We start from the raw sequence: 24,694 nt of genomic DNA, 5'->3' as shown, positions 1-24,694 counted from the left end.
TACCTTGACAAAAATATCTGATGCAAGGATCCAAAATATATTACAGCTAATACAGCAAAAAGGGCCCAACAGCGGTTATCACAGCCAACAGAGAAAAGGATTTAGCAAAAAAAAAAAAAAAAAAATCAAACAGCTGTTGCAACAGCTAAAGGTAAGAGGTTCCACAATTGAGTTCTAAAGAGGGAAATGAACAGCTGTTTTAATAGCTCATGCCTACCACAAGGCCCCAACAGCTGCTATTACAACTAAAGAAACCAAAGTATTAACAAAGGAAATGAGCAATTGTTTTAACAGCTCATACCTACCACAAGACTACAATAGCTAAAGAAAGTAATGGCTCTCTAAAGCTGCTCTAAATTCTGCAAGTTGTTATATTGTCAGAGATAAACTACTTTTGTCTGTTTTAGTCATTTTAAACAGACATACTCAGAAGTGCTTTAATCTGTTATTAAAAGTGATCCCATCTACTTTTGTTCTGGTCAAATTATTTCCCTACAGAAGCTCTAATTAGTTCTATCCACTAACTTCTCAAGTACTGAACCTGACTCAGAAACAAGTCCTGGTACAGGGGAGAGAGAGTGAGTGTGTGTGTGTGTGTGTGTGTGTGTGTGTGTGTGTGTGTGTGTGTGTTTATACAACAGGCTGCCGTATATACAGTTTCCCTGATAGTCCAAGCACATGTTAAAATGAAACAAACACAACATGTTGTATAGTGTAATATCTGCACTTTTAATTGCATCCACAGTATTTAATCTGTTGGAGTAATAGTTACAGATAAACAGTTTCACTTCATATACAATTACCAATACTTTTTTTTTCTTTACAGTTCATACATCACTGCCATTTCATTTATTTACACAGCACTTATGTACATAATTTTCTCATTTAAATCAGTGCAATGTAGAAGTTTATACAATAATTTACAAAATAAAAAATGTAGTTATTAATTAATTTAAATATTTTGTAGGTCATAAGCATTAAATAAAAAAATACAAACATTTAAACAGACACCAAATATCACATATTACAGTAGTATATTTTGCACTGTCTGCCCTTAATTAAAATGTTATTATAAATGATCATTCAAACTGATGTCTTCATTAAACTCAGTCAGTGATACTTGACAACATGCGTATATGTTATATCTGAAGGGTTCTTAACACTTAGAACATGTGGTTTAAACCACAACATTTGTAAAACAAAAAGCCACATAGCAAGAAGTAAACATTTTATGGAAAGTCAGTCCTAAGATGTGCAAATTGTTCTTGTTCTAAAAACAAAATATATTTATCTTGTCTGGTAATCTACCAATAGTAGCAGTTTTAGCATTCTGTGTGAAATTTGAATGTTTGTGCCACAGCAGGAAAAGCAGACATTACAAACAAGGGAAGGCTCAGATTTGTAAACTTCAACTTCTAGTATTTACTAGAATTTGCTAAGAAAGGAGTGTGAAATGATCACTCTTCGCTAGCTAGCTATACACTTGGAAGAACACAATGTCAGGAAATGGTGACCATTCACATTAGGAATCAGAACTACAGACCCACAAATGCCTTTCCATTCCTACATGCGAGTGTGAGGGACGGGATAACAAGTTGAGTTTCAAAACTGGTAAATTCCGGAGGTTATTTAAAATGTAAAATCTCCCACCATAAAAATACAACCTTGTCAAGCATGACAACAGTTATACGAAATATGAAAACTAAAATCAAACCATATGTGGCTCAATATCATTTATAAAATTAATTTAAAATACGGCAAAATGTTAGGTAACATTTACTGTGATTGTGAAAACAATTTTTAAGAACTGATGACTGGAACATTCTGACACTAGTTTCTTGCATACTACGCAATCATGCTATACAGGTTTCAGAAGTGGGGATAACTTAAATAACAATACAACTAAAAATCAGAAAAAAAATAATCCTATCACATTCATTTTAAGAAGTGGGTACAAACCTAGGGAAAATGTATAAAAATTTAAAATCTGAACAAGAGTAAGCCATTTTTTGTAATAAAATGCAGTAATGTACTCAAGATTATAATTATGTTTTAGCTATGAATGAAGAAATCAATCCCTTAACATTTTAACTGTTCCGGTTCAAATATGTTCTATTCTATTTGCAGTAAATATACTACCTGTTATTTCTAGTCATCAAAATGTGTTAAAATTCTAAACTAAAAGAGGTAGTAGATAAGGCTGTCAATACTGAAATAAATAATTAAATGAAGGAATGGATACATGTTAGAGATGACCTTTGGAGTTACCTTTTGTTTAGCTCTGGTCTGCATTTTATAGATCATATATAATCAAAATATTGAGGGCTAAAATAAGTACTCTGCTAATGCTCCAGTTACTACTTCAATAAGTACTAAACTGAGAGACACTAACATGACTAAGTGTAATACCTATTTAAGTTACCCATCAATTAAACAGATGTATCGTTAATCCTACAGCTTTCCTCTTTGTGCTTAAGAATCACACAAAAATAAAATTACCAAAGCCTTATTTAATTAGTGGTTTCCACTTTTAATTATACTAAACAAGACGCATTCATTGAAGGATGCAGTACTTTTTGTAATCTGATTCAAAATCTTCATCCATGCTGCTGGTGTCTGCCATCTTTTTGCCATCAGTCTTTGGCAGGAACTGTGCACAGTCTATACCCTCCTGCTCATAGAAAAGGATGTAGGCAGAGTCTGTGTCAATTTCTTCTGAATTTACTTCCTGTAATGGAAAGGAAAAGCACTGTATTAATATGCACAAGATCGCAACACTATACGTGCACTGGTCCCTTGACTTTTTTTTTGTTTTGCTGTGCTTTGCCCTTTTCTCTCATTTTTCCTTCAGGAAATGCTAGTGCTTGCAAATAAACAATTCACTTCTGTTCAGCGTTGAATTAAATTATCTATTTTTATTTACACAATATCTCAGTGAGCTTAAAAATGTGTACAGCTATTTTCAAGAGTGGTACACCTGAAAAAAATATGTAATTAATTTATTTCAAATGTGCAATGCCCATAACATTCATTTTCACTCCAGGTTATCCACAAGGGAGTTTATCAATGACAGAAGAGTCTAAACTGTATCAGATTAAGTTACACCTGCCAGCAGTAATTACAGTAATAAGCCTTCACTTAAATTTTGTCCAAATTCCTCTGTACGTGATACATAGCAGACTGACTAAAAGCATCATATTTATTTTAAACAGCAAGCTTAGTTTTTACAGTGCTAAACTGCAGCATGTCATGGAACGTCAGATGCCAACTCCTTGTATATTTTAGGTAGTCTGTGGTGTATCCAGCATGTTGCTGTCCATGACTAACTGATGATTTTCAACAGCCAGGTCTTTACCACTTCTGAATATTGCACCTTTAAATGATCTGGTGATGAGGCAATGCAGAGATGTTCACAGGAAGAAATATGGTACCAGTTCAGTTTCACTAGCTCATTCCCACCAGTAGATACTGATAAGCCTAAGAGTGAGTGTGTGTGTGTGTGCATGTGTGTCTCTATGGACATGCACTCACCATGTACATACACAGCACACATGCACAGCAATCTCAGTTTACTGATTCTCCCCTAAAAATGACCTGGCACTAGCCTGCTCCTTCAAACACTCAAGTTTAACTTCACATCTTTTGATCTTTAAATATTAATTTTTCACTGTCATCATTCTGACCAAACATGGGTGGTTACACGGTGCCAGTGATACCATCAATGATCACAAATACATATCATGATATCTTTAAAGCAGGCAATACAGAATGTGAATCTTCATGCAGAACATGATCTAACTGAGCCAAAAAGCCTCTACCCTCAACCCACAAACAAAAACTATGAACTGGACAGTCAAGCAGAATGTCTCTGCTATGGTTTATTTGACAGATGTCTGTCAAGCAAAGGAGGTAAATAAGTTTAATTTGACAAAGAAAGGATATATGAGAACAAAATGCATGAAAGGTGTTCCTAATAACATACGCAGTTTGTAGGGTACTTCCCCTTTTGGCATTGTATGGAAAACCATCAAGATCACCTCCTGGTTCAGTGAAAAAAAATCAGCATTCATGGACGAGATCGGTTCCCATTCAGAAGCCTGAAACATCATAAGCCTGAAAATCAAAATCCTGAAACCAAAAGCCTGAAAATTCAGAATCCTGAAAACTCAAAATCCTGAAAGCCCAAAATCCTGAAATTCAAAATCCTGAAAACACAAATAATGCTAATATGTCACTATAAAGACACTAATATCTACCAACTGACCCTGATCCTAACCCTAACCCTAAGGTCCGTCACTATCGCACACTCACCTGAGCCGCGCCCTAACCCTAACTCACTTAAACCGCCTCTAACCCCAATATTTGTCACTATTGCATACATGCCTAACCTGCGCCCTAACCCTAACTCACTTAAACCGCCCCTAACCCTAACATAAAACCAACCGCACACTTACCTGACCCCAACGCATGACCTAACACCACAGGGCTAACAATAGCAAAGCCACAATGACATCAGTATGTCTATTTTGTGTTTTCAGGATTTTGAGTTTCAGGATTTTGGGCTTTCAGGATTTTGAGTTTTCAGGATTCTGAATTTTCAGGATTTTGATTTTCAGGCTTATGATGTTTCAGGCTTCTGAATGGGAACCACGAGATCATATTGGGAAAGGAGAGTACATTTGTGTACAGGAGTCACCATAACAGCAGATCTTAGGAAAATAAGCTACTGGGCCAGTAATAACAAAGGTTAGCTCATCTTCATAGTACAGTGGATCCCAGTCATTCTTTGGCAGAAAATGAAATCCTATCATATTAATTTTAACAGCTTTATTAAATTACCAGTTAAGACAAAAGCAACATACTTTAATACAACAGACAAATAACCATACAAACATGTTTCCAGTTACATACATCACAATTTGCACTTTTTTATCTATCTTTAACTATCATCAGTCCAACATTACATAATTTGCGCAATTCCTGCCTTCCCTTAAACCTCACTCCTCCTCCAGAACATTATTCTGCATGTATTGTTCCCACAATTTCTCACAATTTCCATTTATTTCTATGTAATTTGTTCTACCCCTTTCAAAAGATCCCACTTCTGGTTCTTTTATCTCGTTATAATATTCAATTCTTCAAGTACAGTGGGTTTAGAGTTTGATTTCTATTGTCTAGTAATTGCTTTTTGGCAGTCACCAAAATCAAGCTTAACAAGGCCTAGCTATGTATAGGCAATTCAGCTTCTGTTGACCCAACTCAAAAGAATCATTGCCTTAGTTACTCCCATTTGCTAACCCAATATTTCTGACAGAGTACTCTGTGGGAATTTTTTTTTAATGTGCCAACTCATTACACTCCCAAAACATATGCTCCAGTTACCTCTTTCTTCCCCATCACACCTACAAAATTTGCCATCTACCTCAGAAAGTTTGATTGGGGTATAAAAATACCTCTGCAAACATCTACAAGCAAAAATCCTAAACCTTCTAGATTTTGTTGCATAGTTAGGAGCCATACATATGTCCTCCCAATGTTCCCTTGTAAACTCCTTATCCAATCTCTCTTTCAAATCTTTTCTAACCTTGTCTAATTCAGTCTTACAGTTATCATGCAATATTTTATATGCCTTACTAATTATCCCTTTTTTAACAGCAGCTTCTGATCTAGAATCAACTAAAACTCTAGCAGGTCTTTCATTTAGGATTCCACTATCCCTTTCTCTTTGCCTATATTGTGATATCAATCCCTGACAGTGAGGCAGTCTCTAGCCTGCAGTACAAATGTCTTCTTGACCTCAGCGAATCCTACTACCTTTCCCTCTCTAATTATTTGTTCCCAATAACTCGGTTCATTTGCCAGTTTCCACCAGCAAATTCCAGCCCCTTTTGCCTACTCTCAGTGCTGCTACTTGCAGTCATCTCTATCTGCAAAATCACATTTTTCCATTCTAGTGTTGGCTTAGTCTTTAGAATACTTTCTGTTACTTTATGAATATAATATTGTGCATGGCAGCTGTTACTCTCCTTAAGGACCTGCATCCAAAATCCCATTCTCAACTTATTTTTTGAACCCCCCATTTCATCATCATCGTCGTCCTTTTCTACTTTGAATTATAACTTTCTGCTTGTGTTATGTATATAAGCCTTAACTGTGTACCTCTAAAATATCTCTTCAAATCAGGTAATCCTAAACAACCTTATTCTGCTGGATGATCAACTTATCCCACTTACCCTTTCCCTTTTCCTCTCCCAGAAATAATCCTTCAACTCTTTATTAATTATTGGCCACGACTTCTCCTCTGGTTGATAGAAATCTGCCTGACCTGTATATAAACCTAAAGTAAAAAGGAACTAAAAACATTTTCACTGCTTTGTCTTACTATCCATATCCATAAAAAGAGCTTCCAGTTTCTCAGTTTTTGTATTATCTTTATTTGGTCTCTTCCCACATATCCTTAGCTGACATAACAGAAGCCTTTTTAATTCATACTTCTAAATACTTCATTATATCATGCCCCGATAAATACAAGTATCGCTGAACCAATTCATGTGTGGCATACATAATTTACCAATACAGCCTTTGTTTTATCCTAATTAATTTTTTATCTCGACAAAACTTGAAATCATCTCAAAATATTCCACAACATTGAGATGTCTTTTTCTGGATATATCAGATACAAAATAATATTGTCTACAAATAAAGCCAAATTTTCCTGATTACCATACCAATTATATTCTTGGATTTCTGCCCCCCCCCCTTATTTTCTTTACCAATGGCTCTAAATATAAACAAGTACAAAGGGAAAAGAGAACACCCCTGTCAGGCTCCTCTGTTTAGACACAACTAATCAGAGAGGAACTCTCCCACTTTAATTATTCCCTCTGATCCCTCATATATCCTCCTAATTAACCTTATTATTTTTATCAGGAAATGGAAATTCTTCTATTGTCCTACTCATAAAATCCCAACTTAAAATTTTGAATGCTTTCTCCGCATTTTTTAAATACCTTTCTCCCTCACTGCTGCTGAGCATCTCTCCAAGCAACTACGCACTGTCCCTACAGGACTCTCCCCTGCGTTTTTTTCTTGTGGCCACAGTAACAGCAACAGTGCATTGTGTATCCTAACTTCTGCACATGTAACCATCGGTCTAGGAGCCAACAAAAGCTTAAACAAAAAAGTCCCTTGGAACCCTACAGGACTCTCCCTTGCATTTTTTTCTTGTGGCCACAGTAACAGCAACAGTGTGTTGTGTATCCTAACTTCTGCACCTGTAACCATCTGTCTAGGAGCCAACAAAAGCTTAAACAAAAAATTCCCTTGGAACCCTACAGGACTCTCCCCTGCATTTTTTCTTGTGGCCACAGCAACAGTGTGTTGTGTATCCTAACTTCTGCACCTGTAACCATCGGTCTAGGAGCCAACAAAAGCTTAAACAAAAAAGTCCCTTGGAACCCTACAGGACTCTCCCCTGCATTTTTTCTTGTGGCCACAGTAACAGCAGCAGTGTGTTGTGTATCCTAACTTCTGCACCTGTAACCATCGGTCTAGGAGCCAACAAAAGCTTAAACAAAAAAAGTTCCTTGGAACCCTACAGGACTCTCCCCTGTGTTTTTTCTTGTGGCCACAATAACAGCAACAGTGTGTTGTGTATCCTAACTTCTGCACCTGTAACCATCAGTCTAGGAACCAACAAAAGCTCCCTTGGAAGTATGTGTCCCTGTAGAATGTGCTATATGATGAACTAGTGTCTTGGTTAATGTTAGAGTGAATGACATAATAGCCTTTATACTGCTCCCCTGCTACCTGCCACATAAAGCAGATGCCAGCAGCCCCTGTTCTATCTCTACAGCTACCCTCAGCCTGTATACTGTTTCTGTGCTATTCTACCATTCTAACTTTTCTCCTCCCCGGACCTTAAGCCCAAACCCTCTCTCAACTGCATTTCTGCCTATTCTTACTGACTAAAGTCACCCACTTACTACCTTGAATATACTACTATCTCTACTTTGTTTTTCTCCTGCTCCTCACTGCTAGTATATCTTCTCTCCCCCTCCTTTTCTCTCACTGTCTAGTCCATCTCAGCCCTTCCTCTCTGCCTTTCTGTAAGTATAGCTGTCTATGTAATTTGTGCCCTGTGTGGTCCTCCAAACCTCTCTGCTCTTATTTGTATGCCAACTATTCTCTCAGTAATACTATATACTCACCATCTACTTGCCCTCTACTCTTCTGATTGTTTCCAGGCAGACCTGCCTTCTACCTTCCTTTGGCTCTTCCCGCTCCATTCGCCCTGTTGGCTCACTCTGCTCCCCTACCCTGCCCCCAATTCCCACCTGCCCCCAGTACGTTTATCTTTATACCTATTAGGCCACTCCCTCCACCCACACCCTCCAGCCTCACCTAATTAACTCATCACTTAACACCCACTAATTACTCACTCCTATCTCACCTACTCTCCTGCTTAATCTACTTCATATAAAACCATAGTTCTTAAACAACTATCACTAATACCTCCCTAACGTAGATACACTGCTGCAGTGTTACTCTTGATATACATCATGTACACTAAACCATTAACCTTTACAACTCTATTACTATTACCTATCTGCCTTTCCTACATACACAATCTCACCAGACCTCTTTATACCAATCACTCACCCGCATCCCATTCTACCACCTCACCACCCTTACAACTAATTCACTCCTCATTCTTCACATCCCCTAACCTCTACTCCCACAACAATTCCTTGCTCTTCAACTACAGATTTCTATCCCACCCCAGAACCACTATTCAAATACATACCACTTCCATCTCAACACACTCCTCCAACTTCAAACCCAACACCAAGTTTCTTAAACACCTCTCTTACCTCATACACCACATTATCTCCATACCTACCTCTGGAGATATACACCCAAATCCTGGCCCTTCTGCCACTCCCATCTCTCCCTCCCCATCACCTCTACCCCACTCAATTAGTAGGCCCCTCCACTTCACCGCACTCAATGCCCAAAGCATATGTAATAAAATCCCACAACTTCATGCCTGGCTCCATCATAACAAACCTGATTTTCTTTCCATATCAGAAACATGGCTCAAGCCACACATTAAAGACTCAGAACGTACTCCACCTAACTATAGTATTATCAGACATGACAGAACTTATAAAAAAGGAGGAGGTGTAAGTCTCCTCTTCCCCTCGACCCTCTCAGTCACCCCTACTCTAAACCTGTCCCCAATTTTGGAAAAGCTGAGTTACTTTTAACTCTTCTTCAAGTAAACAAATAAAAATCCATCTGCATAGCCACTCTTTACATCCCTCCTGGGAACAATATCCTTGTCCTAGAAGACATTCTCTCCTGGCTCTCATCCAATATCACAAATGAAACTATAATCCTTGGAGATGTTAACATTAACTGGGAACACATACAATCCCCATCCAACTCCCTCAATATAAATCTTTACGACCTCATATCTGGTAGCACCTTAGACTGGATTCTAGTTTCCCACCCACACTACTACTCCAAGAGTGGCACCCTTACAGATCCACTTGGAGACCATCTCCCCACTTTTGCCCTTTGCCTTCCCTTCTTCCTTCAACTATCCCACTCCTACATCCGTACTACCAAAGGAAGAAGCACCACAGTGTATCCAACTGCCCAAATAAATCCTGCAAGCACGGTGAAATAACGTACTATTTCTTACAAAAAACAAAAAATCACATAAAGCGCTTTTTTGTCAGGCCACATAGCACAACTTCTTCAGATAATTATACAACATAGGACATAAACTATATAGGAAGTGAAAAGGAAGTGAAAAGTCAGCTGGTTCCTGAATCAGCAGGAATCAGTTGCTCTTAAAGTGGCAACCACCTTCATTCATTACCTAAAGTATATAGCTTAAACAGCTCTCATCTACGCATTGTTTTAAAACAATATTTTAAAATAATAAACAAGTAATGTAAAAAGATCTAAAACCAATAATCATCTATTATGAAATATTAATGCAGTTAAAGTTAAAATTATATGTATATATTTATATTTTTATTTTCTACTAAAATACACCTTTAAAGGCATATGGATAAAAACATGTAAATCAAAAACAGCAAAACCTGACTTAAGAAGCTGAAAGTCAAATACACTCTAAGACAATAGTACGCATAGACCATTTTAAACACAGCATAATAGTCAACTCCGGAGGGCCTCTTCCCTTGCTCTTAGAGAAATTAGAATTGAGTTGGCAATTACGTACCTTTGCATGTTATCCTCCGGGCATTAACGAAATGTATTCAATTAAGTGTGTATACTACAACTTAAAAATTTGGTTAGGAGTTGAATATTATGCTGTGTTTAAAATGGTCTATGCATACTACTGTCTTAGAGTGTATTAGACTTTCAGATTCTTAAGTCAGGTTTTGCTGTTTTTTATTTACATGTTTTATCCATATGCCTTTAAGGTGTATTTTAGTACAAAATAAAAATGTAAATATATACATATAATTTTAACTTTAACTGCATTAATATTTCATAATAGATAATAAGAAGTTATGTACCTACCATAACGTTCCATGTTAGTTGTCTTCTCTTGCCTTCTTTCTTGCTTGATGGGTTCGGAGCCGATCCCTCGGCTCCGACTCGGCACTTGCTAAGCTCGAGAGTCACTTTTACCAGCTCGAGGCAGCCCCATATCCCATGATGCAAGGCGGTAAGTACCCAGATCTCGTTTGATGACAAAGGGCAATAGCACCAAGCATAACATACTTCCCAAAGGAAGAAAGAAAATTTACAGATGGAAGAAGGACCAGGTCTGAATGGTCTTCAGCATAACAGTTTCTTATAACAAGGTCTGTCCAGGCCAGGGGGAAGGAGGGAGGGTCGCAAGAAAGAAGGCGAGAGAAGACAACTAACATGGAACGTAGGTACATAACTTCTTAATGTTAAGTTGTCAATCTCGCCTTCATTCTTGCTTGATGGGACCGCGTCCCTAGCACCTCTATCCTGGGTGGCTCAATGGAACAAACTCTTGAGGACTGTAGAGCCAAAACTGGCTCTGTCCCTGGAGGCCAAGTCCAATTTGTAATGGGAAACAAAAGTGTGAGGAGTGGCCCAAGTGGCCGCTGCACAAATAGTGTCTAAAGGAAGTCTAGCTTGAAAAGCTGTAGAAGTAGCTAAGCTCCTAGTTGAATGTGCTTTAGGTTTTGAGCACAGCTGTTTTCCCTGAGCAGATAAATTTCAGAGATGACCAAGAAAGCCATCTAGACAAAGTCACTTTAGAAACAGGAAGGCCTTTTTATTATCCGCATAGGAAACAAAAAGTTGATCAGATTTTCTAAATTTTTTGTTCTGTCCAAATAATATCTAAGTTGACGGTGGACATCAAGATAATGTAGCTTTTGTTCAGCTCTATCTGAATAGTTAGGAAAAATACAGGAGATCAATGGATTGATTCAAATTGTTCTTTGAAGCGACCTTAGGCAAAAAGGTTGGGTTAGTTCTCAAAGATACTCTGTCTTTGTGAAAAACCAAATAGGGGGTCGAACCGAAGAGCATGAAGTTCAGACACCCTCCTGGCCGATGTAATAGCCACTAGGAATAAAGTTTTCCAAGAAAGATATTTCAGGGAACAAGAAGCAGCTGGCTCGAAGGGGAAGAATCAAGGATGTCAGCACTAAATTTAGATCCCACTGAGGAGGAGGATTCCTGATTGGAGGCTTTAGTAGGAAAATTCCTTTCAAGAAGGCCCTGCAGAGCCTATGGGACATAATATTATGATCTGCTATCCCGACATGAAAATTGGAAATAGCAGCCAATTGAACTCTGACTGTGGAAGAAGAGGAGCCTGCATGAAAAATCTCTGCTAAGAAGTCCAGGACTGCCTGAACAGGGGCAGTAAAAGGATCAATATTCTTGGCCTTAGCCCAATAAGAGAAACGTTTCCATTTGCTTGTATAAATCCTCCTGGTAGAGGATTTTAGCGGTTACTATGATGTCTCTAACTGGGTTAGAGATCAAAGGAAGCCTGGCTAAGGAAGGAAGTGGAGCAACCAAGCTGTGAGGTTGAGAGAAGGGATTGACCGGTGCAGCTGACCCGATTGGTGAATCAGAAGATCTGGCACTGGGTCCAGATGCCACGGCTGCACCAAAAGGTGATGATGGAGGAACGGGAACCAAACTTGTCGAGGCCAGTAAGGGGCAATGAGAATCAATTTGGCTCTCAAACGGTAGCTTTCTGGATAACCTGAGGGATCAGAGGAAATGGAGGGAAGGCATAAAGAAGTCCCTGGGGCCAATCCTGGGTCAGAGCGTCTCTGGGGGGATGGCCTGATAGAGGGAAGAGGCAGAAGAAGTCTGGACATTTGCTGTTTTGGGGAGTAGCAAAAGATCGCAACATGGACGACCCCATTCCAGAAAAATCTCTTCCGCTATAGATTGCTTGAGAGACCACTCGTGAGGCATGAGAATAGCTCTGCTCAATCTGTCCGCTACAATGTTGGTTTTCCCAGGGATATGCGTTGCTACCAGAAACCGATGAGAGGAGATCGCCCATTGCCATAGTCTGAGCGCTTCGACACAAGGGGTAGGACTTGGTTCCGCCCTGTTTGTTGATATGCCAAACTACAGACATGTTGTCTGTGTGGACTGCAATTGTCCCTACGGGAAGAAAGTCGTTGAGGGCTTGCAACGTTAAAAGCACTGCTCTCATCTCCAGGACATTTATGTGCAGATGGTACTCGAACGGCTGCCAAGCCCGATGAACCATCCTGCCCTGATAATGACCCCCCCACCCGATCAGGGAGGCATCCGTGGTGACAGTGGCTATCGGGGATGGGGGTACAAAGTACCTGCCTTGGTGAACCTGAGGAGATGTGATCCACCAAGCAAGATGCTCTTTGCATGTCTGTGTCACCAGAATCTGGTGACGCATTGGAAGTTGTTGGTATGACCATTGTGTGAACAGCATCCACTGAAGAAGGCGCATGTAGAATCGAGCCAGGGGAAGAAGAGTAATGGCCGCAGCCATGAGACCTAATACCTTTAGAACCATTCTGGCCTGTACTTTCTTGTTGGCCAGAATGATCCTGACATGACTCTGAATGTCTGAAACTCTTTGATCTGTAAGGGTAGCTGACATCCGAACAGTGTTTAAGTTTGCGCCTATGAAGTTGATCGAGATGCCCAAATGAGAACAAAGGTTTATTGTGTAATCCCTGGCTTGTATAAGCTGATGCCTGGTGGTGGCTGACAGGAGCCAGTCGTCGAGATACGGAAACACCTGGAATCCTTGACGTCTCAGGTGAGCCGTGACCACTGCCATGCATTTGGTGAACACTCTGGGGGCTGTAGTGAGACCAAAGGGCAGGGCTCTGAACTGGAAATGACTGGACCCCAGCCGAAAGCGGAGAAATCTCCTGGAGCGTCTGTGAATTTTGATGTGATAGTACGCATCCTGAAGATCTATTGAGCACATCCAGTTGTCCTTCTGTAAGAAGGGCAGAATTGATTGAAGAGTGACCATTCGGAATCTTGTCTTCCTGACAGACTTGTTGAGTCTGCTGAGATCCAATATTGGTCTCCAGTCTCCCGTCTTTTTGGGGACCAAAAAGAACCTTGAGTAGATTCCGGGCTCTGAATGGTCTACTGTAACTGGCTGAATGGCTCTTTTTTGCAGTAGTTTTGAGACTTCTAACTCTGCAATTTCCCTTAGACCGGGTGGTACATCTGGAAGGGAATTTGAGTGGAAGGGACTTTCCTCGAAAGGAATTATGTAACCCTTGGATATGATCGACTGTACCCATCTGTCTTGAGTGAGGGAATGCCAGGCTTCTGGGTACAGTGATAATCTTCCCCCGACTGCCTCCAAGGAGGGACAGCCGGGCAACATCTCAGGGATGCTGAAAGGGTTTGTCAGAGAGAGGCTCTCTGTTTCCCTGGTTTTTTGGACCCCCTCTGCCTCTAGAGTGGCGTTTGTTGTTGTTACCCCCTCTGCCTCTAGGGGTAAACTGACCACGTGAATCCGGCGTGACTCCTTGGGATTTACGGAACCACATTTTCCCACCTTTCTGTCCTTTGGGATAAGGTCTAGAAGGGGTGGAAAACGGACTCCTACAGCAGAAAGAGTCTTGCCGTCCTGTTCGCACCTGGTAAAAGTTTCCTTCACCTGAGGGCCAAACAAAGCTGACCCATCAAAGGGAGAATTTGTGAAGGACGCCTTAAAGGGATCAGCAAAATCACATAGCCGCATCCAGGCTTGGCGGCTAAGAGCCACACCTGTACCTGCGGCTCTACTCGCTCCATCAGCAGCATAAGATATTAGCCGCATGGAGGAGTTTGCAATGGAATTAAGGGTTCCTAGCTGCGAAGCAATCTTTTCTTGAGCTCCTGCAGCTGTAGGATCCTGTACTACTTCACCCAGCTCCTTAAGGATATCCCTCTGGAGTCTGGTGAAGTGACATAGGTAATTCAGCTTAACGCATAGCAAAGGTCGCTGAGGAAAACATCCGCCACTGCACCTATCCATGGTCCTAGAGTCCTTATTAGGAGGATGGACGGCACGGAAGGATCTGCAAGTTCCTTCTTGGTGGCCGCAGCCACCACCATGGCATCAGCGGGACACCCTTAGTGAGGAATTGCTTGTCACTCGGGGCAGTGATAAATTTTGAAGGCCTCCTAGGGACTGGCTCTACAGAGTCAGGAGCTGCCCACGCCTTCGGGCAATAACCTGCATAAGGGGGTCGAAGGCGGAGACACCCAGGAGGTGGAGGGCCGAGATCCAAACGCCTCTAGGTATACTGACTCATCCTCAGAGGGATTGTTGGTGGGCCAGTTTCCTCTGTTTAAGGAGTTCTAGGATGTCTGAGAAGGAGACATCCTCAGAGGGGATCTAGGGGATCCCTCTGACTCATCAAAGTCAGTATCCAAGTGACAGACTCGGGAGTCTACATGTTTCCTCTTACAAGTCCTCTTCCTAGGAGGATCTCCCGAAACATCAGGAGAATCCTCGGAAGAGGGGGAAATTCCCAATGGGGAAACCTGAGGCGGAGGATCTCTGGGTCCTGTAGCAAGAGAAGTGGCAGAGATGTCAACAGGCACTATAGAGGGAGGAGCTACGGGAACAGACTGCTGACTGATACCAGTGGCCAGCACACTCTTCATCACCTCGAATGCTCCCCTCCCAGGCAGGTCCGAGAGAACCCGCTCAAGAACTAGGAACCCAGGGACCACCGAAGGGAAGTCTCCGAGGCAGATGTCGGAGCCGAGCTCACCAAGGCCGAGGCTCCAAGGGGAAGAGCGGGTTCGGACAAGGGTCCGATGCCACTCACCCCCTCGGAGGAGACCATGGAAGCCCGACCACTGAATCCCTCTAAGGAAGGTCTCGAAGAGGAGATAAGAGTAGAGGCTGAAGGAACAGAAGGGGGTATCTGTCGTCCAGCCGTAGCAGTAACCATTCTCAAGACTCCAACTCCAAGTTCTGGGGTAGAGTTGAAGGAGGAACTGTAACGGGTGTGGACCAACAGTCGCCTGTTGAGACGGACTATGTAACATTTGGGCCAGTACCTGTGACTTAAGTAATCTGCTGACCACTCTCTAGGTCATGGTCTGAAAGTCTGGATGACCTTGAAGATCGGCTCCGATGGCTCCGCTCGAAGGAGAGGTGAAGCCGGAGCCGAAAGTATTGGCTCCAAGGAAGGAGACCTCGACCTCTTCCTGGAATGAGCCATCGGAACCGATACTATAGATCCTGTTGGAGCCAAGACTTATCGGAGCCGACAGGAAGCTCGATGCATCGGCTCCAGCCGGAGCCGATACAGCCACAAAAGTAACGGTGTCGGAGCCGATCGGAGCCGACACCGATGCCTGTGCCACATGGTGGTCGGAACCGATCGGAGCCGACACCGAAGTGGTCGATGCAGAATCGGCACCGATAGCCATCGGTGCCGAAGGCTTTGTTAAGCCAGAATCGGCTCCAGCCGGAGCCGATCTCGACTCAGAACGAGTCGGAGCCGAGGCCGCAGGCTTAGACACAGAAGCCTGGGCCTTGGAAGATTTGGCTGATTTTGATGGAGCCGACTTAGCCGGAGAGCCCTCCGGCTTAAGAAGGCCCCTAAGTATCAGCTTGTTACGTCTTTCCTGCAGGACTCTCTGGCTGAAGGAATGACAAATAGCACAGGAGTCCTGCAGGTGAAGAGGCCCCAGGCAATACAGGCAAGAAGTGTGACCGTCTGTCAGAGACATCTTCTGACAGCACGAGTCACACTTCTTAAAACCTGAGACCCTCTCCTTTGACATGGTGCTTCACAAAACACACACACACACCAGTCAAGAATTAAATTAAATAAAATACCAAAAAGGTATTACTATAAAAACAAACACACACACCCTAACAGGGAGGGGATGGGATGGGTAAAGTTTGACTAAAAAAAATTAGAAGAGACAGGGATTTTCTGTCAGAAAATCTATATAATTAACTTAAAACTAAAAATAAAAGTTTTTTTTAGCAAAAGGGGCTTAAATATCAAAAAAGTGAATCACTTACCAGGAGCTGGTAAAAGGAGGACCTCATAAGCGAAGCGGCAAACGAGATCTGGGTACTTACCGCCTTGCATCATGGGATATGGGGCTGCCTCGAGCTGGTAAAAGTGACTCTCGAGCTTAGCAAGTGCCGAGTCGGAGCCGAGGGATCGGCTCCGAACCCATCAAGCAAGAATGAAGGCGAGATTGACAACTTAACATTTATTGGTTTATATATTTTTACATTACTTGTTTATTATTTTAAAATATTGTTTTAAAACAATGCGTAGATGAGAGCTGTTTAAGCTATATACTTTAGGTAATGAATGAAGATGGTTGCCACTTTAAGAGCAACTTATTCCTGCTGATTCAGGAACCAGCTGACTTTTCACTTCCTATATAGTTTATGTCCTATGTTGTATAATTATCTGAAGAAGTTGGGCTATGTGGACTGACGAAAAGCGCTTTATGTGATTTTTTGTTTTTTGTAATAAATAGTACGTTATTTCACCGTACTTGCAGGATTTATTTGGGCAGTTGGATACACTGTGGTGCTTCTTCATTTGGTAGTACGGATCCAGTTTGTGTTTGTATCCCACTCCTACATCACCACTCGCCTCTTAAAAGACTTTAACCACAATGCTTTCTCCGGCACTCTAAAAAGAAATAACTGGAACCCATTAAGAACTTTATCCCTTGATAATGCAGTTACTTACTTTAATACAACCTTCTTATGCTTGCTTGACTCCTTTGCTCCATTAAGAACTAAATGCATAAAAAAGTAAATCCATCCCTTGGCTAACTAGGAACACCCTAAAAGCCTGGAACCACCATCACAAAACAAAAACTTCCATTTCCTTTAATGAATACAAAATACTTCGCAATAAAGCAAAAAAACTCACACCAACCATAAAGCTTATTTCTCCACTCTCCAAAATAAACACAACAATAACCCCAAGAAATTCTGGGATGGCATCTCTTCCCTTCTAAGCCCAAGTAGAAAAGAAAACCCATGCCCTGACCCAAATGTCTCAGACCCTGATCTAGCTACCCAATTTAACTCATTCTTTATTGACTCCATCTCTAAATTAACATCATCCTCTACCACGAAACTACCAGCCCCCCAGCAACCTCCTCAGAACCCCTTATCAAAACTTCAATACCCCCCAATCTCCTCACTTCACCACAAACCCTATTCTCATCTCTACTATAAGAAAACTACTTCAAAAACTAAAATCATGTTCTAATGCTCCTGATGAAATACCCTACTTCTTCATAAAAACCACTGCAGAAGCCATAGCCTACCCTATCAGCATCCTAATAAATCAATCTATTTCTGAATGCCATGTTCCCCAGATTTGGAAAAAGGCCTATATTATTCCACTCCACAAAGGTGGCAATAATAATGACATCTCCAACTTCCGTCCCATCGCTATCCTATCCCCCATCTCTAAAATTCTCGAAAAATGTTTCCACCTACAACTCCTACCCTATCTCATCAATAATAACCTTCTAACTTCCATTCAGCATGGATTCCGTCCTGGCCATAGCACTACCACAGCTCTCCTTCTCCTTCCTTGAAACTGTAAAGGCCCATGACTCTGGTCTCATTGTTTCCACCCTCCTCCTAGACCTCTGTAAGGCTTTCAACACCAGTTCTCATAACCTTCTTCTTACTAAGCTCTCTAAACTACACTTATCCCACTTCTCTATTAACCGGTTCATCAGATAGGCAACAAGCAGTAAAATGGAAAAAAGGAATTTCCCCTTTCCAATTCACACCCACTGGTGTACCCCAAGGCTCAATTCTAGGACCCCTTCTATTTAACATCTTCATCAATGACTTCCACCAGACCATCCCTCACGCTAAACTTGTTCAATAAGCAGATGATTCAACAATAATCTGCTCTTCCTCCTGCTCATCTACACTAATGAAACTTACCCAAGAAGCATTCTCTGCTGCAGAGCTATGGATGCTTCAGAACCATTTAGCACTAAATGCTAATAAGACTAAACTAATGTTATTTTCCCCCTCCAGAAGCATTACCCTAGAGATAAACATTCTTTCCTTATTACCAGCAAAGATAACACTTCTCTTGAAACGGCCTCTACTGCCAAACTCTTAGGTATCATAATTGATGACCAACTAAAGTTTGACAACCATTTGCAGGCAAATATCAAAAAAAACCACAAAAAATTAGGCATGCTTTATCGCCATTACCAATTTATCTCTCCCCCCACCAGGCTCACTCTTGCTAACACTTACCTAACCCCAACCCTACTATATGGAGCCTCTATCCTTACCAACTTGCACTCCTCCCTCAAATTTAAACTCTCCTCCTGTTACTATAAGATCGCAAAATTCGCAACTGGCCACAGATCCAACACCCATCACTGTATCTCCCTACACCAACTGAAATGGCTTGAACTCCCCAATTATCTCATCTATACACAACTCATCCAAGCACATAAACTTATATTTAACCCTTCTCTTTGCCCCTCCCTCATCTCAACCTTTAAAATGCATCTTCCTAACAGATGCCTACGATCCAACCAACAAAATCTAATTGAACTGCATAAACCCTCCCGCCCACCTGGCAAACATATTCTTTCCTTCTGCCTCACACGCCACTGGAACTCCCTCCCACCTCTCATCCGTACCACCAGTAGCCTCTCTATCTTTAAATCTCTTCTCCACTCTCACCTAACATCACTGTGGGAATGCTCTTGCTCTCATCCTACATAATATCTCTATCTATAATCCCTTCCTACTTCAAACACTTCTGCTGACACCTTCTTAGTAACTGTCTCTCTTTATTCCTCCTTAAAACATTTATATTGGGGTACTCTGCACTACCTTTTACAACTGGAACTAACTCAATTATTAACACTGTGATACTTTTTCTACCCTGACATTTGACTATTGCTAAAACTGTGATACTTATCTATTCTGACATTTAACACTGGGATACTGTATCTACCCTGTTATTGATCATTGTTAAAACTCTGATACTTTATCTACTCTGACATTTTATTTTCTAAATTCTCTTAACCTCTGTATCAGTATCTAGTAGATTCACAGTTATGTCTTCTTAGTACTCTGTGTAACTTAGAACTATTTTTAATATTTTTTGCAATACTGTTATTATAACTAATTGTATTTTTTGTAATACTGTTATTATAACTAGTTGTATCTTTGGAGCTTTTCTCCCCAGGACTCCACTGAAAATGGGCTCCTCAATGCCCAACGGACCACCCTGGTAAACAAACTGCAAATAAATAAATAAAATCAAGATCCACCAACAACAGTGGTAATTTCTTACATTCTGCTTCCCTGTGGGATCATCATTATTCTACTGATGTTGTCAAATGTTTGCCTCCCCTCTGCAAAACCACATTAATCCATATCTATCAATTTAGCAACACCTTTACCATTCTGCAAAACCACATAATCCATATCTATCTATTTAGCAACACCTTTATCATTCTTTAGCAAGAATAGACAAACACTTTGTAATCATGGTTTAAAATTGAAATGGGTCTATACTGTCTTTAGATATTACAGCCACTAAGGCTTTCCTCCAAGACACTGGTAATTCCCTGTCCTATTAATATATGGTTAAACAAAATCTTCCACATCTTTAGCACTTCCTGTAGAAGTTTGGAAGTTAGGAAGAAAGGAAGGAATACCATCTGTTTCTGGAGACTTTTCTGCAGATGAATTACACATCAGTGATCACCATTTTTATTTCATCTCCTACTACCTTAACTGTTAATTGTTGAGCCTCATCTACCTCTAACCTCGTCATACTTAAGTCTTCCATAATTATTCCCATTTGTGTTCTTTCTTGATTTCCATATATCTCTGTTGTATATGTATTTTCATAAAATTTCAGAAATATCTCGAACACTTCTATAACTCTGGTTACTTTTTCTTGTTATCGCTCTCTACGTTTGGCGACAACTTTCTCTACTTTCTGTTGCCTAACTTGCTATGCTAAAAGTTGTTGTGCTCTAGAGTTATTATCAAAAAACAGTTGGTTACCTGCAATCTTTCTGAACTCATGCATATTATCCAGATACTCTCATTTTCTTTTTAGCATTTTGAAATTGCGTCTCTCCTTGTGCTATGAGATCCACCTTATTCTGTAATACGTTAACCTTTGTCAGCTCCTGTAAATAATTTCTGTCACTTCTTAACCATATCTTTTTTATTTCTACCCTATTTTCTTTAAATCTGTTTTCATTTTATCCCTCTCACTATCTATAACTTCTGAAGAAATTTTTATTTGCCCTAATAACACTCAGATAATTTCACCACATATTCCTTGGACTCCTCTCTTTTTAACAGGTTGGTGGGAAAATGCCAGTGTCTCATTTTAACTTCATTATTCAGCATTTTTATCTTAGTTTTTATTGGTACATGATGTGAAACAGTTATTGGATGTGTGCTGAAGCTTTCAGTTAAATGCACATGTTCTTGTGAAGTATAATTTCTATCTTGTCTAGTCCAGTTACTGTACCTTGGGGAATAATATGTAAATTCTCTCTGAGATCCTATTACTGAATTCATGTCTTCTATACAAAATATTTTCATAATTTTTTTCAGAAATCTACCCTCTTTTGTTATATTTCACTTCTAGGTCCCACAGATATATCCTCATTGTTGCAAATCAAATTCCATCCAAAACCTATAAGTAATTGTAGAATAACCGGAAAGCTGGTTATTCATTCCAAAGTTTTCTTAATCCCCAAAATAGCAGTTTCGGTGTAATACAAAAAAGTTATGTACATACCATAATGTTCCATCTGCGTTGTCCATTTTCACTCTTCCTTAACTGTTGGGTACAGATCTGATCCTCAGATCTGACTCAGCTGTTACTAAAGCTTGTAGCCATCAAAAACTCTTGAGCTCCTCCCTTACCCATAATGCACCAACCCCTAACATACATCAGATACTGTTTGATATTTTATATAAAGTAGAAAGAAATAATATAACTTTCCTGACAGAAAGGCCAAATCTGGAGGTCAATATTAAGGACAGTGGTGTCCTTATAGTCTCCTGTTCTTCCAGAAGTTTATAATGAAAAAGGGGTGGGGGTTGGTGGGCAGGAAGTTGAGGAAGAATGAAAATGGACAACACAGATGGAACGCTACAGTAAGTACATAACTTTTTTATCTGATGTCAATTTTCATTCTGTCCTCTACTGTTGGGACATAGTCTCCAGCTACCTAAATCCTGGATATTCCTGAGCACAGCTGAGCCAAAGGCTGCTCTCCCTCTTGAGACCAGATAGAGTTTGTAATGAGAAATAACGATATGACGATTGCCCCAAGTTGTAGCTGCACATATGTCATCCATGGAAGCCCTGGTTAGGAATACTGAAGAAGTTGCCATGGATCTAGATGAATGAGCTCTTAGAGGTTTTCATAAGGACAGACCCAGTTTGCTGCAGATGAATGATGTGCCATCTGGCTAAAGTTATCTTTGTGACTAGTTTGCCCAATTTAAAATTTGCAAAGGACACAAATAATCGATCTGTCTTCCTAAGTTCATTGGTTCATGCTGGTGGGCTGCAGTCTGCCTTTTTTTAGTATACTTCCACTTTTAATGTAAATTTAAATCTCAGTTTAAGTGGTGGGTTCCACCTGATTGGTAACACATGATGCATGTTAGCTTATATATATCTATTTGTATTTGGATGTGATTGTATTTTTTCTTTTTTTCTGAGGAAGTTAGCTTACTAAGCTAACGAAAAGCGCTTCAATTAAATACTTGGTTCATCCGTTTCGCGTGTTTGGGCTTTTGTTTACAGTACCTGTTTTATTTTCACTTTTATAGTTTTGCTTTTTGTTTTATTCCGTCTTCCTAAGTTCTTTTAATTTAATTGTCTGTGAACAACTAATGAATGCAACATATATTCACTTTTGTTTGCAAATTTAGGAAAGAAGACTGGCAAATTAATGGATTAATTGATATGGGATTCTGACACCACCTTAGGAAGGAAAGGGTTGGGAGGGTGGCCTAATGGTTAAGGTGTTTGCCTTACAAACACAAAGTGCAGGGTTTGAGTCTCACAAGGGATAATTGGCTAGGCTTAAAATGGCTCGCAAGGGCAGTTAGCTTAGTACTAATCTATGAACCTATGAACCTATGGACATAATGTGACTCTATCCTTATGAAAGATCAAGTAGGGAGGGTCTCCATGACTATTGCTTGAAGTTCTGAAATTCTTCTAGCAGAGGTAATGGCCACAAGAAAGATAGTTTTCCAGGTCAGAAACTTAAGATCACATTTAGCTGCTGGTTCAAAGGGAGAATGAATTAAGGCCTTCAGTACCAAGTTCAAGTCCCATGGTAGAGTAGGACCTTTATATGCGGGTCTCAGCAGGAGTTTGCCTCTCAAAAATCCTTTACAAAGTTTAGAAGAGGCCACATAAGAATTCTCAAATCCAATATGAAAATTAGAGTTTGCTGCTAACTGAACTCTAATCATTGAGGAGCTAGCTCCCTCATTAATAAAAAGTGTTGCCAAAAATTCAAGTAAACTATGTACAGGAGCTGAGAAGGAGTCAATGTGTTTTTCTTGTGCCCAGCAAACAAACCTTTTCCATTTACTTCTGTAAAGTTTTTTTGTAGAATGCTTAAGGGAAGATAAAATAATATGACGGACAGGGGAAGACAGCATCAGTTGTCTGGCTATTAACAGAATTGGAGAAATCATGTTGTCAGCTTGAGGTTTCAGATATCCGGATGAATCACAGCTGTTGGGTGAGACAGGAGGTTTGGAATCAGATCCAGAATCCATAGTTGGTAAAGTAGATGAGGCTATAGGAAGGGGAACCAAATTTGTCAAGGCCAGTAAGGTACAATGAGGATGACATTGCTCTTCAACCTGGCAGCTTTTGGCAGGAATCTTGGAATTAGGGGAATTGGTGGGTAAGCATAAAGTAGACCAGGGAGCTAATCATGAAGGAGGGCATCCCTCAGTGATTCCTCCAGAGGGAGAATTAGGGCAAAATAGCTGCTGCATTTGTTGTTTAGGGGAGAAGCAACTAGATCACAGCAAGGTTGGCCCCATTGGTGGAAAATAATTTCTGTCACTTTCATGCTAATAAACCACTCGTGAGGTAGAGGAATGGACCTGCTCAATTTGTCTGCTATCACACTGGGCTTCCCCGGAATGTGCATTGCTATCAGAAAAATGGTTGGATGAGATCATCCATTGCCAAACTCTGAGTACTTCTTGACACAAGAGGCAAGATCTGGTTCTTCCTTGTTTGTTGACATACCACACTACTGACATATTGCCTGTTTGAATCGCAATTGTCCCCTAAAGGGAGAGCATCTGTAAAGGCTTGAAATGCTAAGATCACTGCTATCTTCTCTAGAACACTGATATGCCAATTGGCCTCTTTGAGGGACCAAGTGCCTCGAACTGTTTTCTCCAGGAAGTGCTCCCCCCAACCCCATATGGGAATAGTCTGTGATCACTATGGCCTTGGGTTGAGGGAGAATGGAAGGACAGCCTTATAGAACCTGATCTGACTGAATCCACCACCAGTGGTATCTCTTGCATGCCTGAGTGATTCTTATTTGTGCTGACATGCACTGGCAAAGAATCGACAACTGTTTTGCTAACATCCATTGGGGAATTCTCATATGAAATTTTGGTAGAGGAAAAAGAAGTTATGTCTTACCATAACGTTCCATCTGTATTGTTGATCCTCTTTCATTCATTACGCATGGGTATCGGTTCTGAGCTCGGAACAGAGCCGGCCATTTTCCAAGCTCGTGTCAGCTTCAAACTCTTGAGCTAAACTCTTACCCACAATCTCCCTTTCACTGTTACCTCAGCTTGAGTTTGCAAGTTAAAGAAGGTAGAGGTTACCTCTGGTCAAATAACCTAAGAGAACTGGATGGTGAGATCCACTAGAAACCACAGAAGGGGGAAGGAGGGAGGGTCGTAATGATTGAATGAGGATCAACAATACAGATGGAATGTTATGGTAAGATATAACTTCTTTATCTGATATTGTTAATCCTCGTTCATTCCTTACGCATGGGACAGAGTCCCCAGCTACCTCTATTCCTGGGAGGCTCTCATGGAAGGACATTCCTGAGCACCACAGAACCAAAAGATGCTCTTCCCCTGGAGGCCAAATCCAATTTATAATGACTG

The 24,694-nt window shown here is 40.7% G+C and overlaps 1 protein-coding gene across 2 annotated transcripts in view; it reads right to left on the bottom strand.

Moving 5' to 3' along the window:
• Positions 1-708: 708 nt before the first annotated feature.
• Positions 709-24,694, bottom strand: part of USP32 (ubiquitin specific peptidase 32) — a 3,310,274-nt gene continuing 3,286,288 nt past the window's right edge. For both annotated transcript variants that reach the window (XM_044054559.1, XM_044054560.1), the window contains exon 34: positions 709-2,728. In XM_044054559.1, the coding sequence (XP_043910494.1) occupies positions 2,555-2,728 (174 nt within the window). In that variant the 3' untranslated portion in view covers positions 709-2,554. The remainder of the gene's footprint in view (positions 2,729-24,694) is intronic.

Source organism: Protopterus annectens, chromosome 13.part0, assembly GCF_019279795.1.
Source record: "Protopterus annectens isolate FY-2018-M chromosome 13.part0, PAN1.0, whole genome shotgun sequence".
NCBI classification, from domain to species: domain Eukaryota; kingdom Metazoa; phylum Chordata; order Ceratodontiformes; family Protopteridae; genus Protopterus; species Protopterus annectens.
Note: the sequence above shows the minus strand (reverse complement) of the source record. Positions and strands in the feature narration are given on the sequence as shown.